The sequence below is a fragment of the Oncorhynchus nerka genome, linkage group LG4 (genome assembly GCF_034236695.1).
Source record: "Oncorhynchus nerka isolate Pitt River linkage group LG4, Oner_Uvic_2.0, whole genome shotgun sequence".
Taxonomy (NCBI): Eukaryota; Metazoa; Chordata; class Actinopteri; order Salmoniformes; family Salmonidae; genus Oncorhynchus; species Oncorhynchus nerka.
Window position 1 is genome coordinate 11,846,938 of NC_088399.1, and position 14,989 is coordinate 11,861,926.

At 50.3% G+C, this 14,989-nt stretch overlaps 1 protein-coding gene across 4 annotated transcripts in view; it reads right to left on the reverse strand.

Moving 5' to 3' along the window:
- The window catches only part of tln1 (talin 1), a 166,279-nt gene that overhangs the window by 89,485 nt on the left and 61,805 nt on the right, over positions 1-14,989 (reverse strand). For all 4 annotated transcript variants that reach the window (XM_065017219.1, XM_065017217.1, XM_065017218.1 and 1 more), the window contains 4 exons: positions 14,393-14,469; positions 10,485-10,665; positions 10,054-10,167; positions 9,666-9,774 (listed from right to left, as the gene is read on the reverse strand). In XM_065017219.1, coding sequence (XP_064873291.1) covers positions 9,666-9,774; positions 10,054-10,167; positions 10,485-10,665; positions 14,393-14,469 — 481 coding nt within the window. The remainder of the gene's footprint in view (positions 1-9,665; positions 9,775-10,053; positions 10,168-10,484; positions 10,666-14,392; positions 14,470-14,989) is intronic.

The window sequence follows — 14,989 nt, forward strand, 5'->3', positions numbered from 1 at the left end:
GAGAACATCTCTGGTCATCCCTACTGCCTCTGATCTGGAGGATTCACTAAACAGAGAACATACCTGGTCATCTCTACTGCCTCTGATCTGGTGGACTCACTAAACAGAGAACATCCCTGGTCCATCCCTACTAGCCTCTGATCTGGAGGACTCACTAAACAGAGAACATCTCTGGTCATCCCTACTGCCTCTGATCTGGAGGATTCACTAAACAGAGAACATCCCTGGTCCATCCCTACTGCCTCTGATCTGGAGGACTCACTAAACAGAGAACATCCCTGGTCATCTCTACTGCCTCTGATCTGGAGGACTCACTAAACAGAGAACATCCCTGGTCCATCCCTACTGCCTCTGATCTGGAGGATTCACTAAACAGAGAACATCCCTGGTCATCCCTACTGCCTCTGATCTGGAGGATTCACTAAACAGAGAACATCCCTGGTCATCTCTACTGCCTCTGATCTGGAGGATTCACTAAACAGAGTACATCCCTGGTCCATCCCTACTGCCTCTGATCTGGAGGATTCACTAAACAGAGAACATCCCTGGTCCATCCCTACTGCCTCTGATCTGGAGGATTCACTAAACAGAGAACATCTCTGGTCATCCCTACTAGCCTCTGATCTGGAGGATTCACTAAACAGAGAACATCTCTGGTCATCCCTACTGCCTCTGATCTGGAGGATTCACTAAACAGAGAACATCCCTGGTCATTCCTACTGCCTCTGATCTGGAGGATTCACTAAACAGAGAACATCCCTGGTCCATCCCTACTGCCTCTGATCTGGAGGATTCACTAAACAGAGAACATCTCTGGTCCATCCCTACTGCCTCTGATCTGGAGGATTCACTAAACAGAGAACATCCCTGGTCATCCCTACTGCCTCTGATCTGGAGGATTCACTAAACAGAGAACATCCCTGGTCCATCCCTACTGCCTCTGATCTGGAGGATTCACTAAACAGAGAACATCCCTGGTCATCCCTACTGCCTCTGATCTGGAGGATTCACTAAACAGAGAACATCCCTGGTCCATCCCTACTGCCTCTGATCTGGAGGATTCACTAAACAGAGAACATCCCTGGTCCATCCCTACTGCCTCTGATCTGGAGGATTCACTAAACAGAGAACATCCTGGTCCATCCCTACTGCCTCTGATCTGGAGGATTCACTAAACAGAGAACATCTCTGGTCCATCCCTACTGCCTCTGATCTGGAGGATTCACTAAACAGAGAACATCTCTGGTCCATCCCTACTGCCTCTGATCTGGAGGACTCACTAAACAGAGAACATCCCTGGTCATCCCTACTGCCTCTGATCTGGAGGATTCACTAAACAGAGAACATCCCTGGTCCATCCCTACTGCCTCTGATCTGGAGGACTCACTAAACAGAGAACATCCCTGGTCATCCCTACTGCCTCTGATCTGGAGGACTCACTAAACAGAGAACATCCCTGGTCATCCTCTACTGCCTCTGATCTGGAGGACTCACTAAACAGAGAACATCCCTGGTCATCCCTACTGCCTCTGATCTGGAGGATTCACTAAACAGAGAACATCCCTGGTCCATCCCTACTGCCTCTGATCTGGAGGATTCACTAAACAGAGAACATCCCTGGTCCATCCCTACTGCCTCTGATCTGGAGGATTCACTAAACAGAGAACATCCCTGGTCCATCCCTACTGCCTCTGATCTGGAGGATTCACTAAACAGAGAACATCTCTGGTCCATCCCTACTGCCTCTGATCTGGAGGATTCACTAAACAGAGAACATCTCTGGTCCATCCCTACTGCCTCTGATCTGGAGGATTCACTAAACAGAGAACATCTCTGGTCCATCCCTACTGCCTCTGATCTGGAGGACTCACTAAACAGAGAACATCCCTGGTCATCCCTACTGCCTCTGATCTGGAGGATTCACTAAACAGAGAACATCCCTGGTCCATCCCTACTGCCTCTGATCTGGAGGACTCACTAAACAGAGAACATCCCTGGTCATCCCTACTGCCTCTGATCTGGAGGACTCACTAAACAGAGAACATCCCTGGTCATCTCTACTGCCTCTGATCTGGAGGACTCACTAAACAGAGAACATCCCTGGTCATCTCTACTGCCTCTGATCTGGAGGACTCACTAAACAGAGAACATCCCTGGTCCATCCCTACTGCCTCTGATCTGGAGGATTCACTAAACAGAGAACATCCCTGGTCATCCCTACTGCCTCTGATCTGGAGGATTCACTAAACAGAGAACATCCCTGGTCATCTCTACTGCCTCTGATCTGGAGGATTCACTAAACAGAGAACATCCCTGGTCCATCCCTACTGCCTCTGATCTGGAGGATTCACTAAACAGAGAACATCCCTGGTCCATCCCTACTGCCTCTGATCTGGAGGATTCACTAAACAGAGAACATCTCTGGTCCATCCCTACTGCCTCTGATCTGGAGGATTCACTAAACAGAGAACATCTCTGGTCCATCCCTACTGCCTCTGATCTGGAGGATTCACTAAACAGAGAACATCTCTGGTCCATCCCTACTGCCTCTGATCTGGAGGACTCACTAAACAGAGAACATCCCTGGTCATCCCTACTGCCTCTGATCTGGAGGATTCACTAAACAGAGAACATCCCTGGTCCATCCCTACTGCCTCTGATCTGGAGGACTCACTAAACAGAGAACATCCCTGGTCATCCCTACTGCCTCTGATCTGGAGGACTCACTAAACAGAGAACATCCCTGGTCATCTCTACTGCCTCTGATCTGGAGGACTCACTAAACAGAGAACATCCCTGGTCATCCCTACTGCCTCTGATCTGGAGGATTCACTAAACAGAGAACATCCCTGGTCCATCCCTACTGCCTCTGATCTGGAGGATTCACTAAACAGAGAACATCCCTGGTCCATCCCTACTGCCTCTGATCTGGAGGATTCACTAAACAGAGAACATCCCTGGTCCATCCCTACTGCCTCTGATCTGGAGGATTCACTAAACAGAGAACATCTCTGGTCCATCCCTACTGCCTCTGATCTGGAGGATTCACTAAACAGAGAACATCTCTGGTCCATCCCTACTGCCTCTGATCTGGAGGATTCACTAAACAGAGAACATCTCTGGTCCATCCCTACTGCCTCTGATCTGGAGGACTCACTAAACAGAGAACATCCCTGGTCCATCCCTACTGCCTCTGATCTGGAGGATTCACTAAACAGAGAACATCCCTGGTCCATCCCTACTGCCTCTGATCTGGAGGACTCACTAAACAGAGAACATCCCTGGTCATCCCTACTGCCTCTGATCTGGAGGACTCACTAAACAGAGAACATCCCTGGTCATCTCTACTGCCTCTGATCTGGAGGACTCACTAAACAGAGAACATCCCTGGTCATCTCTACTGCCTCTGATCTGGAGGACTCACTAAACAGAGAACATCCCTGGTCCATCCCTACTGCCTCTGATCTGGAGGATTCACTAAACAGAGAACATCCCTGGTCATCCCTACTGCCTCTGATCTGGAGGATTCACTAAACAGAGAACATCCCTGGTCATCTCTACTGCCTCTGATCTGGAGGATTCACTAAACAGAGAACATCCCTGGTCCATCCCTACTGCCTCTGATCTGGAGGATTCACTAAACAGAGAACATCCCTGGTCCATCCCTACTGCCTCTGATCTGGAGGATTCACTAAACAGAGAACATCCCTGGTCATCTCTACTGCCTCTGATCTGGAGGATTCACTAAACAGAGAACATCCCTGGTCATCCCTACTGCCTCTGATCTGGAGGATTCACTAAACAGAGAACATCCCTGGTCCATCCCTACTAGCCTCTGATCTGGAGGATTCACTAAACAGAGAACATCCCTGGTCCATCCCTACTGCCTCTGATCTGGAGGTCTCACTAAACAGAGAACATCCCTGGTCATCTCTACTGCCTCTGATCTGGAGGACTCACTAAACAGAGAACATCCCTGGTCCATCCCTACTGCCTCTGATCTGGAGGATTCACTAAACAGAGAACATCCCTGGTCATCTCTACTGCCTCTGATCTGGAGGATTCACTAAACAGAGAACATCCCTGGTCCATCCCTACTGCCTCTGATCTGGAGGATTCACTAAACAGAGAACATCCCTGGTCCATCCCTACTGCCTCTGATCTGGAGGATTCACTAAACAGAGAACATCTCTGGTCATCCCTACTGCCTCTGATCTGGAGGATTCACTAAACAGAGAACATCCCTGGTCATTCCTACTGCCTCTGATCTGGAGGATTCACTAAACAGAGAACATCCCTGGTCCATCCCTACTGCCTCTGATCTGGAGGATTCACTAAACAGAGAACATCTCTGGTCATCCCTACTGCCTCTGATCTGGAGGATTCACTAAACAGAGAACATCCCTGGTCATCCCTACTGCCTCTGATCTGGAGGATTCACTAAACAGAGAACATCCCTGGTCCATCCCTACTGCCTCTGATCTGGAGGACTCACTAAACAGAGAACATCCCTGGTCATCCCTACTGCCTCTGATCTGGAGGACTCACTAAACAGAGAACATCCCTGGTCATCCCTACTGCCTCTGATCTGGAGGACTCACTAAACAGAGAACATCCCTGGTCATCCCTACTGCCTCTGATCTGGAGGACTCACTAAACAGAGAACATCCCTGGTCCATCCCTACTGCCTCTGATCTGGAGGATTCACTAAACAGAGAACATCCCTGGTCATCCCTACTGCCTCTGATCTGGAGGATTCACTAAACAGAGAACATCCCTGGTCATCTCTACTGCCTCTGATCTGGAGGATTCACTAAACAGAGAACATCCCTGGTCCATCCCTACTGCCTCTGATCTGGAGGATTCACTAAACAGAGAACATCCCTGGTCCATCCCTACTGCCTCTGATCTGGAGGATTCACTAAACAGAGAACATCCCTGGTCATCTCTACTGCCTCTGATCTGGAGGATTCACTAAACAGAGAACATCCTGGTCATCCCTACTGCCTCTGATCTGGAGGATTCACTAAACAGAGAACATCCCTGGTCCATCCCTACTGCCTCTGATCTGGAGGATTCACTAAACAGAGAACATCCCTGGTCCATCCCTACTAGCCTCTGATCTGGAGGATTCACTAAACAGAGAACATCCCTGGTCATCCCTACTGCCTCTGATCTGGAGGACTCACTAAACAGAGAACATCCCTGGTCCATCCCTACTGCCTCTGATCTGGAGGATTCACTAAACAGAGAACATCCCTGGTCATCCCTACTGCCTCTGATCTGGAGGATTCACTAAACAGAGAACATCCCTGGTCATCTCTACTGCCTCTGATCTGGAGGATTCACTAAACAGAGAACATCCCTGGTCCATCCCTACTGCCTCTGATCTGGAGGATTCACTAAACAGAGAACATCCCTGGTCCATCCCTACTGCCTCTGATCTGGAGGATTCACTAAACAGAGAACATCCCTGGTCATCTCTACTGCCTCTGATCTGGAGGATTCACTAAACAGAGAACATCCCTGGTCATCCCTACTGCCTCTGATCTGGAGGATTCACTAAACAGAGAACATCCCTGGTCCATCCCTACTGCCTCTGATCTGGAGGATTCACTAAACAGAGAACATCCCTGGTCCATCCCTACTGCCTCTGATCTGGAGGATTCACTAAACAGAGAACATCCCTGGTCCATCCCTACTGCCTCTGATCTGGAGGATTCACTAAACAGAGAACATCCCTGGTCATCTCTACTGCCTCTGATCTGGAGGATTCACTAAACAGAGAACATCTCTGGTCATCCCTACTAGCCTCTGATCTGGAGGATTCACTAAACAGAGAACATCTCTGGTCATCCCTACTGCCTCTGATCTGGAGGATTCACTAAACAGAGAACATCCCTGGTCATTCCTACTGCCTCTGATCTGGAGGATTCACTAAACAGAGAACATCCCTGGTCCATCCCTACTGCCTCTGATCTGGAGGATTCACTAAACAGAGAACATCTCTGGTCATCCCTACTGCCTCTGATCTGGAGGATTCACTAAACAGAGAACATCCCTGGTCATCCCTACTGCCTCTGATCTGGAGGATTCACTAAACAGAGAACATCCCTGGTCCATCCCTACTGCCTCTGATCTGGAGGATTCACTAAACAGAGAACATCCCTGGTCCATCCCTACTGCCTCTGATCTGGAGGATTCACTAAACAGAGAACATCCCTGGTCCATCCCTACTGCCTCTGATCTGGAGGATTCACTAAACAGAGAACATCTCTGGTCCATCCCTACTGCCTCTGATCTGGAGGATTCACTAAACAGAGAACATCTCTGGTCCATCCCTACTGCCTCTGATCTGGAGGATTCACTAAACAGAGAACATCTCTGGTCCATCCCTACTGCCTCTGATCTGGAGGACTCACTAAACAGAGAACATCCCTGGTCATCCCTACTGCCTCTGATCTGGAGGATTCACTAAACAGAGAACATCCCTGGTCCATCCCTACTGCCTCTGATCTGGAGGACTCACTAAACAGAGAACATCCCTGGTCATCCCTACTGCCTCTGATCTGGAGGACTCACTAAACAGAGAACATCCCTGGTCATCTCTACTGCCTCTGATCTGGAGGACTCACTAAACAGAGAACATCCCTGGTCATCTCTACTGCCTCTGATCTGGAGGACTCACTAAACAGAGAACATCCCTGGTCCATCCCTACTGCCTCTGATCTGGAGGATTCACTAAACAGAGAACATCCCTGGTCATCCCTACTGCCTCTGATCTGGAGGATTCACTAAACAGAGAACATCCCTGGTCATCTCTACTGCCTCTGATCTGGAGGATTCACTAAACAGAGAACATCCCTGGTCCATCCCTACTGCCTCTGATCTGGAGGATTCACTAAACAGAGAACATCCCTGGTCCATCCCTACTGCCTCTGATCTGGAGGATTCACTAAACAGAGAACATCCCTGGTCATCTCTACTGCCTCTGATCTGGAGGATTCACTAAACAGAGAACATCCCTGGTCATCCCTACTGCCTCTGATCTGGAGGATTCACTAAACAGAGAACATCCCTGGTCCATCCCTACTGCCTCTGATCTGGAGGATTCACTAAACAGAGAACATCCCTGGTCCATCCCTACTGCCTCTGATCTGGAGGACTCACTAAACAGAGAACATCCCTGGTCATCTCTACTGCCTCTGATCTGGAGGACTCACTAAACAGAGAACATCCCTGGTCCATCCCTACTGCCTCTGATCTGGAGGATTCACTAAACAGAGAACATCCCTGGTCATCCCTACTGCCTCTGATCTGGAGGATTCACTAAACAGAGAACATCCCTGGTCATCTCTACTGCCTCTGATCTGGAGGATTCACTAAACAGAGAACATCCCTGGTCCATCCCTACTGCCTCTGATCTGGAGGATTCACTAAACAGAGAACATCCCTGGTCCATCCCTACTGCCTCTGATCTGGAGGATTCACTAAACAGAGAACATCTCTGGTCATCCCTACTGCCTCTGATCTGGAGGATTCACTAAACAGAGAACATCCCTGGTCATTCCTACTGCCTCTGATCTGGAGGATTCACTAAACAGAGAACATCCCTGGTCCATCCCTACTGCCTCTGATCTGGAGGATTCACTAAACAGAGAACATCCCTGGTCCATCCCTACTGCCTCTGATCTGGAGGATTCACTAAACAGAGAACATCCCTGGTCCATCCCTACTGCCTCTGATCTGGAGGATTCACTAAACAGAGAACATCCCTGGTCATCTCTACTGCCTCTGATCTGGAGGATTCACTAAACAGAGAACATCCCTGGTCCATCCCTACTGCCTCTGATCTGGAGGATTCACTAAACAGAGAACATCCCTGGTCCATCCCTACTGCCTCTGATCTGGAGGATTCACTAAACAGAGAACATCCCTGGTCATCTCTACTGCCTCTGATCTGGAGGATTCACTAAACAGAGAACATCCCTGGTCCATCCCTACTGCCTCTGATCTGGAGGACTCACTAAACAGAGAACATACCTGGTCATCTCTACTGCCTCTGATCTGGAGGATTCACTAAACAGAGAACATCCCTGGTCATCTCTACTGCCTCTGATCTGGAGGATTCACTAAACAGAGAACATCCCTGGTCCATCCCTACTGCCTCTGATCTGGAGGACTCACTAAACAGAGAACATCCCTGGTCATCTCTACTAGCCTCTGATCTGGAGGACTCACTAAACAGAGAACATCCCTGGTCATCCCTACTGCCTCTGATCTGGAGGACTCACTAAACAGAGAACATCCCTGGTCCATCCCTACTGCTTCTGATCTGGAGGACTCACTAAACAGAGAACATCCCTGGTCCATCCCTACTGCCTCTGATCTGGAGGACTCACTAAACAGAGAACATCCCTGGTCATCCCTACTAGCCTCTGATCTGGAGGACTCACTAAACAGAGAACATCCCTGGTCATCCCTACTAGCCTCTGATCTGGAGGACTCACTAAACAGAGAACATCCCTGGTCATCCCTACTAGCCTCTGATCTGGAGGACTCACTAAACAGAGAACATCCCTGGTCCATCCCTACTGCCTCTGATCTGGAGGACTCACTAAACAGAGAACATCCCTGGTCCATCCCTACTGCTTCTGATCTGGAGGACTCACTAAACAGAGAACATCCCTGGTCCATCCCTACTGCCTCTGATCTGGAGGACTCACTAAACAGAGAACATCCCTGGTCATCCCTACTAGCCTCTGATCTGGAGGACTCACTAAACAGAGAACATACCTGGTCATCCCTACTAGCCTCTGATCTGGAGGACTCACTAAACAGAGAACATCCCTGGTCCATCCCTACTGCCTCTGATCTGGAGGACTCACTAAACAGAGAACATCCCTGGTCCATCCCTACTGCCTCTGATCTGGAGGACTCACTAAACAGAGAACATCCCTGGTCATCCCTACTAGCCTCTGATCTGGAGGACTCACTAAACAGAGAACATCCCTGGTCCATCCCTACTCTGATCTGGATGGCCGGGATCTGGAGGATTCACTAAACAGAGAACATCCCTGGTCCATCCCTACTACCTCTGATCTGGGAGACTCACTAAACAGAGAACATCCCTGGTCATCCCTACTGCCTCTGATCTGGAGGACTCACTAAACAGAGAACATCCCTGGTCATCCCTACTGCCTCTGATCTGGAGGACTCACTAAACAGAGAACATCCCTGGTCCATCCCTACTGCCTCTGATCTGGAGGACTCACTAAACAGAGAACATCCCTGGTCCATCCCTACTGCCTCTGATCTGGAGGACTCACTAAACACACAGGCTTTGTTTGTAAATTATGTCTGAATGTTGGAGTGTGCCCGTGGCTTTCAGTACGTTTTAAAAATAAGAAAATGGTGCCATCTGGTTTCCTTAATAGAAGGAATTTGAAATAATTTATACTTTTGATACTTAAGTATATTTTAAACCAAATAATTTTAGACTTCCTCAATTAGTATTTAACTGGGTGACTTTCACTTTTACTTGAGTCATTTTCTATTAAGGTATCTTTACTTTTACTCAAGTATGACAGTTGGGTACTTTTTCCACCACTGGATAGAAATGACCACAACATCCATTGTTGGTATCCACAGTGAAGAGACGGTACCTGCGGTGAGATTGACCATAGAGGCCGTCCCGGCTGTGATGGCGTCAACCTGGGAGTGGATCTCGTGTTTGGACTCGTCCATCTTGTTCTTACGCCAGGCTTGGGAGGCCTTGATCATGGGAAGACACAGATTACATTGACATTAAAACTATTTTCTACACAACTTACATGAAAAATACACCAACTCACTGTATTACACTATAAAAGAGTGGAGCATGTTCTCTCTCTTTAATTGGTACAACTAGTCTTTAAAATGGTATCCATTTGAAATAATTCACTTAAAACTGAGAGGAAAAAAAATGATAGACGAGATCAAGAATTTTGTTATAGCTACAGGTTGGAGGTTGTACAGGTGAAGAGGGGGTCAGTTTAAATCCAGGTGTCTCACCGCGTCTGTCCCGAGGGGAGGCAGGGTGTCAAACTCCTCCAGCGAGGCCTGGGCAGCCTGCAACGCCTGCATGCTGGAGTTGATGGTGCCAGTCAGGGCCTGCTGGGCTGACGTCTGCACACAGGGGAACATATCGAAATACACTCAGTTTTCATTCTGTACAGTTAATTAAATAGGGCTTGTAATTATTTTCCACTGAGAATGTTATGGTGTATTAGCCTCTAAAATGCTTTCTTCAGATATAGAGATCGTATTGGGGTCTGTTCAGTTATTTCAATTAACAGTCAATTGAGGAAGTGAATTAACCACTATTTCCTATTTGGGCTTTTTTTTTTTTTCCAAATCTTGAATTGAACTCAATTTCACTTCCTGAATTGAAAACTGAACTGACCCCAACCCTGCTAGAGTTCAATGTGGCCCTCCAGTCTTACCAGCGGGGGCATGTGGCCCCTGTGCATCTGTCCGCTGGTGATGTGCTGCTTGGCCTGAGGCATGGAGCCCATCTGGAAGCTCTCGGGGCCCCCGGCCCCTGAACGCATGATGGCTGGCAGGGCCACAGAGCCAGTCTCCACCTTCCCCACCTTGTTGAACTGCTGCTGCAGCACTGTAGACCTGGGGGGGTGGAGAGACAGATAGAGGGAGTGAGAGGAGAAATGGAGGGTGGGGAGAGGTGGCGGGAGGGAGGGGAGAGATGGCGGGAGGGAGGGGAGGGGAGAGATGGCGGGAGGGTGGGGAGAGATGGCGGGAGGGAGGGGGAGGGGAGAGATGGCGGGAGGGTGGGGAGAGATGGCGGGAGGGAGGGGAGAGATGGCGGGAGGGTGGGGAGAGATGGCGGGAGGTGGGGAGAGATGGCGGGAGGGTGGGGAGAGATGGCGGGAGGGTGGGGAGAGATGGCGGGAGGGAGGGGAGAGATGGCGGGAGGGAGGGGAGAGATGGCGGGAGGGGGGGAGAGATGGCGGGAGGGTGGGGAGAGATGGCGGGAGGGGAGGGGGGAGGGGAGAGATGGCGGGTGGGGAGAGATGGCGGGAGGGTGGGGAGAGATGGCGGGGAGGGAGGGATGGCGGGAGGGTGGGGAGAGATGGCGGGAGGGAGGGGAGAATGGCGGGAGGGAGGGGAGAGATGGCGGGATTGGGTGGGGAGAGATGGCGGGAGGGAGGGGAGAGATGGCGGGAGGGTGGGGAGAGATGGCGGGAGGGTGGGGAAGATGGCGGGAGGGAGGGTTTAGATCAGGGAGGGGAGAGATGGCGGGAGGGAGGGGAGAGATGGCGGGAGGGAGGGGGAGGGGAGAGATGGCGGGAGGGTGGGGAGAGATGGCGGGAGGGAGGGATGAATAGAGATGTCAGAAGACATACTATATTGCAGTGTTGTAAGGCTCTTCATCGTCATCAGAATCAGAAAGATGCCCCCATAGGCTAGATGGCCCCACTACACAGGACCCACAGGCTAGATGGACCCACTACACAGGACCCATAGGCTAGATGGACCCAGTACACAAGACCCATAGGCTAGATGGACCCACTACACAAGACCCACAGGCAAGATGGACCCACTACACAAGACCCATTGGCTAGATGGACCCACTACACAGGACCCATAGGCTAGATGGAACCACAGGCTAGAGGGACTCACGACACTGGACCCATAGGCTAGATGGACCCACTACACAAGACCCATAGGCTAGATGGACCCACTACACAGGACCCATAGGCTAGATGGACCCACTACACTGGACCCATAGGCTAGATGGACCCACTACACAGGATCCACAGGCTAGATGGACCCACTACACAGGACCCATAGGCTAGATGGACCCAGTACACAAGACCCATAGGCTAGATGGACCCACTACACAAGACCCACAGGCTAGATGGACCCACTACACAGGACCCATAGGCTAGATGGAACCACAGGCTAGAGGGACTCACGACACTGGACCCATAGGCTAGATGGACCCACTACACAAGACCCATAGGCTAGATGGACCCACTACACAGGACCCATAGGCTAGATGGAACCACAGGCTAGATGGACTCACTACACTGGACCCATAGGCTAGATGGACCCACTACACAGGATCCACAGGCTAGATGGACCCACTACACAGGACCCATAGGCTAGATGGACCCAGTACACAAGACCCATAGGCTAGATGGACCCACTACACAAGACCCACAGGCTAGATGGACCCACTACACAGGATCCACAGGCTAGATGGACCCACTACACAGGACCCATAGGCTAGATGGAACCACAGGCTAGATGGACTCACGACACTGGACCCATAGGCTAGATGAACCCACTACACAAGACCCATAGGCTAGATGGACCCACTACACAGGACCCATAGGCAAGATGGACTCACGACACTGGACCCATAGGCTAGATGGACCCACTACACAGGACCCATAGGCTAGATGGAACCACAGGCTAGATGGACTCACTACACTGGACACATAGGCTAGATGGACCCACTACACAGGACCCACAGGCTAGATGGACCCACTACACAGGACCCATAGGCTAGATGGAACCACAGGCTAGATGGACTCACGACACTGGACCCATAGGCTAGATGGACCCACTACACAAGACCCATAGGCTAGATGGACCCACTACACAGGACCCATAGGCTAGATGGACTCACGACACTGGACCCATAGGCTAGATGGACCCACTACACAGGACCCATAGGCTAGATGGAACCACAGGCTAGATGGACTCACTACACTGGACCCATAGGCTAGATGGACCCACTACACAGGACCCACAGGCTAGATGGACCCACTACACAGGACCCATAGGCTAGATGGAACCACAGGCTAGATGGACTCACGACACTGGACCCATAGGCTAGATGGACCCACTACACAAGACCCATAGGCTAGATGGACCCACTACACAGGACCCATAGGCTAGATGGACCCACTACACAAGACCCATAGGCTAGATGGACCCACTACACAAGACCCATAGGCTAGATGGACCCACTACACAGGACCCATAGGCTAGATGGAACCACAGGCTAGATGGACTCACTACACTGGACCCATAGGCTAGATGGACCCACTACACAGGACCCATAGGCTAGATGGACCCACTACACTGGACCCATAGGCTAGATGGACCACTACACTGGACCCATAGGCTAGATGGACCACTACACAGGACCCACAGGCTAGATGGACCCACTACACTGGACTCATAGGCTAGATTGACCCACTACACTGGACTCACAGGCTAGATGGACCCACTACACAGGACTCATAGGCTAGATGGACTCACTACACAGGACCCACTACACAGGACCCACAGGCCAGATGGACCCACTACACAGGACCCATAGGCTAGATGGACCCACTACACAGGACCCACAGGCCAGATGGACCCACTACACAGGACCCATAGGTTAGATGGACCCACTACACAAGACCCACAGGCTAGATGGACCCACTACACAGGACCCACAGGTTAGATGGACCCACTACACAGGACCCACAGGCTAGATGGACCCACTACACAGGACCCACAGGCTAGATGGACCCACTACACAGGACCCACAGGCCAGATGGACCCACTACACAAGACCCACAGGCCAGATGGACCCACTACACAAGACCCACAGGCCAGATGGACCCACTACACAGGACCCATAGGTTAGATGGACCCACTACACAAGACCCACAGGCCAGATGCACCCACTACACAGGACCCATAGGTTAGATGGACCCACTACACAGGACCCATAGGCTAGATGGACCCACTACACAAGACCCACAGGCTAGATGGACCCACTACACAGGACCCATAGGTTAGATGGACCCACTACACAGGACCCATAGGTTAGATGGACCCACTACACAAGACCCACAGGCCAGATGGACCCACTACACAAGACCCACAGGCCAGATGCACCCACTACACAGGACCCATAGGTTAGATGGACCCACTACACATGACCCATAGGCTAGATGGACCCACTACACAAGACCCATAGGCTAGATGGACCCACTACACAGGACCCATAGGCTAGATGGACTCACGACACTGGACCCACAGGCTAGATGGACCCACTACACAGGACCCATAGGTTAGATGGACCCACTACATAGGAATACATACATACACAATGATGATGAAAATCTGTAGGGGAGTTATGGATAAAGACTGAGGGAAAGTTAGTACAGTATAGAATCTACTGACGTCAAAACACACACACACACACACACACACACACACACACACACACACACACACACACACACACACACGAAGTGAGCAGTCACCAACATGCTGTGACATCACTGGCACAAACGGCAGGAAACCGCTGCACTGGACTCACTTTTTGGGTGACACAGAATCCTCCAACATGGTGGACTCCTCATCTCCCTCTAAGCCAAAGTGGTCCTTGCTCTTTTTCTGTTGGAAGGAGACAAGACAGGTTATTGGGGTGATTGATATAGCTCTCTTCATTGAATTAAAAAAAGGGGAAATCTGGGATTTGTACATCCATTTTCTGGGACTTTTAAAGTAATGTTATATGACCATCGATTCTTGACGTATAAAACTTCTAAATGTCTCATGAGCTTAGTTCAACTGTCGTACCTCATCAGAAAACATATTATAAGATTGTTTTTACTCTATTGTCTGTAAACAATTGTAATCTCACCATTACTGGGATATGTGATATGGTGTGGAATCTCTAAACTCTATAATGGCAGTACTCTATGCATACTGTAATGCAGTGCACAGACACATTGAAGAGGCAACTCTAGCGTACCCTGAGGCTTTTTGTCAATATGATTTCCATGGTGACCTGGTCATACAGAACTCTTGATTTGCTATCTTGACTGATTACAATCTGGCTACAACCAGGATTTTGTGTTGGTGCATCTGCTCCGCGGTGAAGTTCCCCCTGGGTATAGAGCAAGGATCAGCT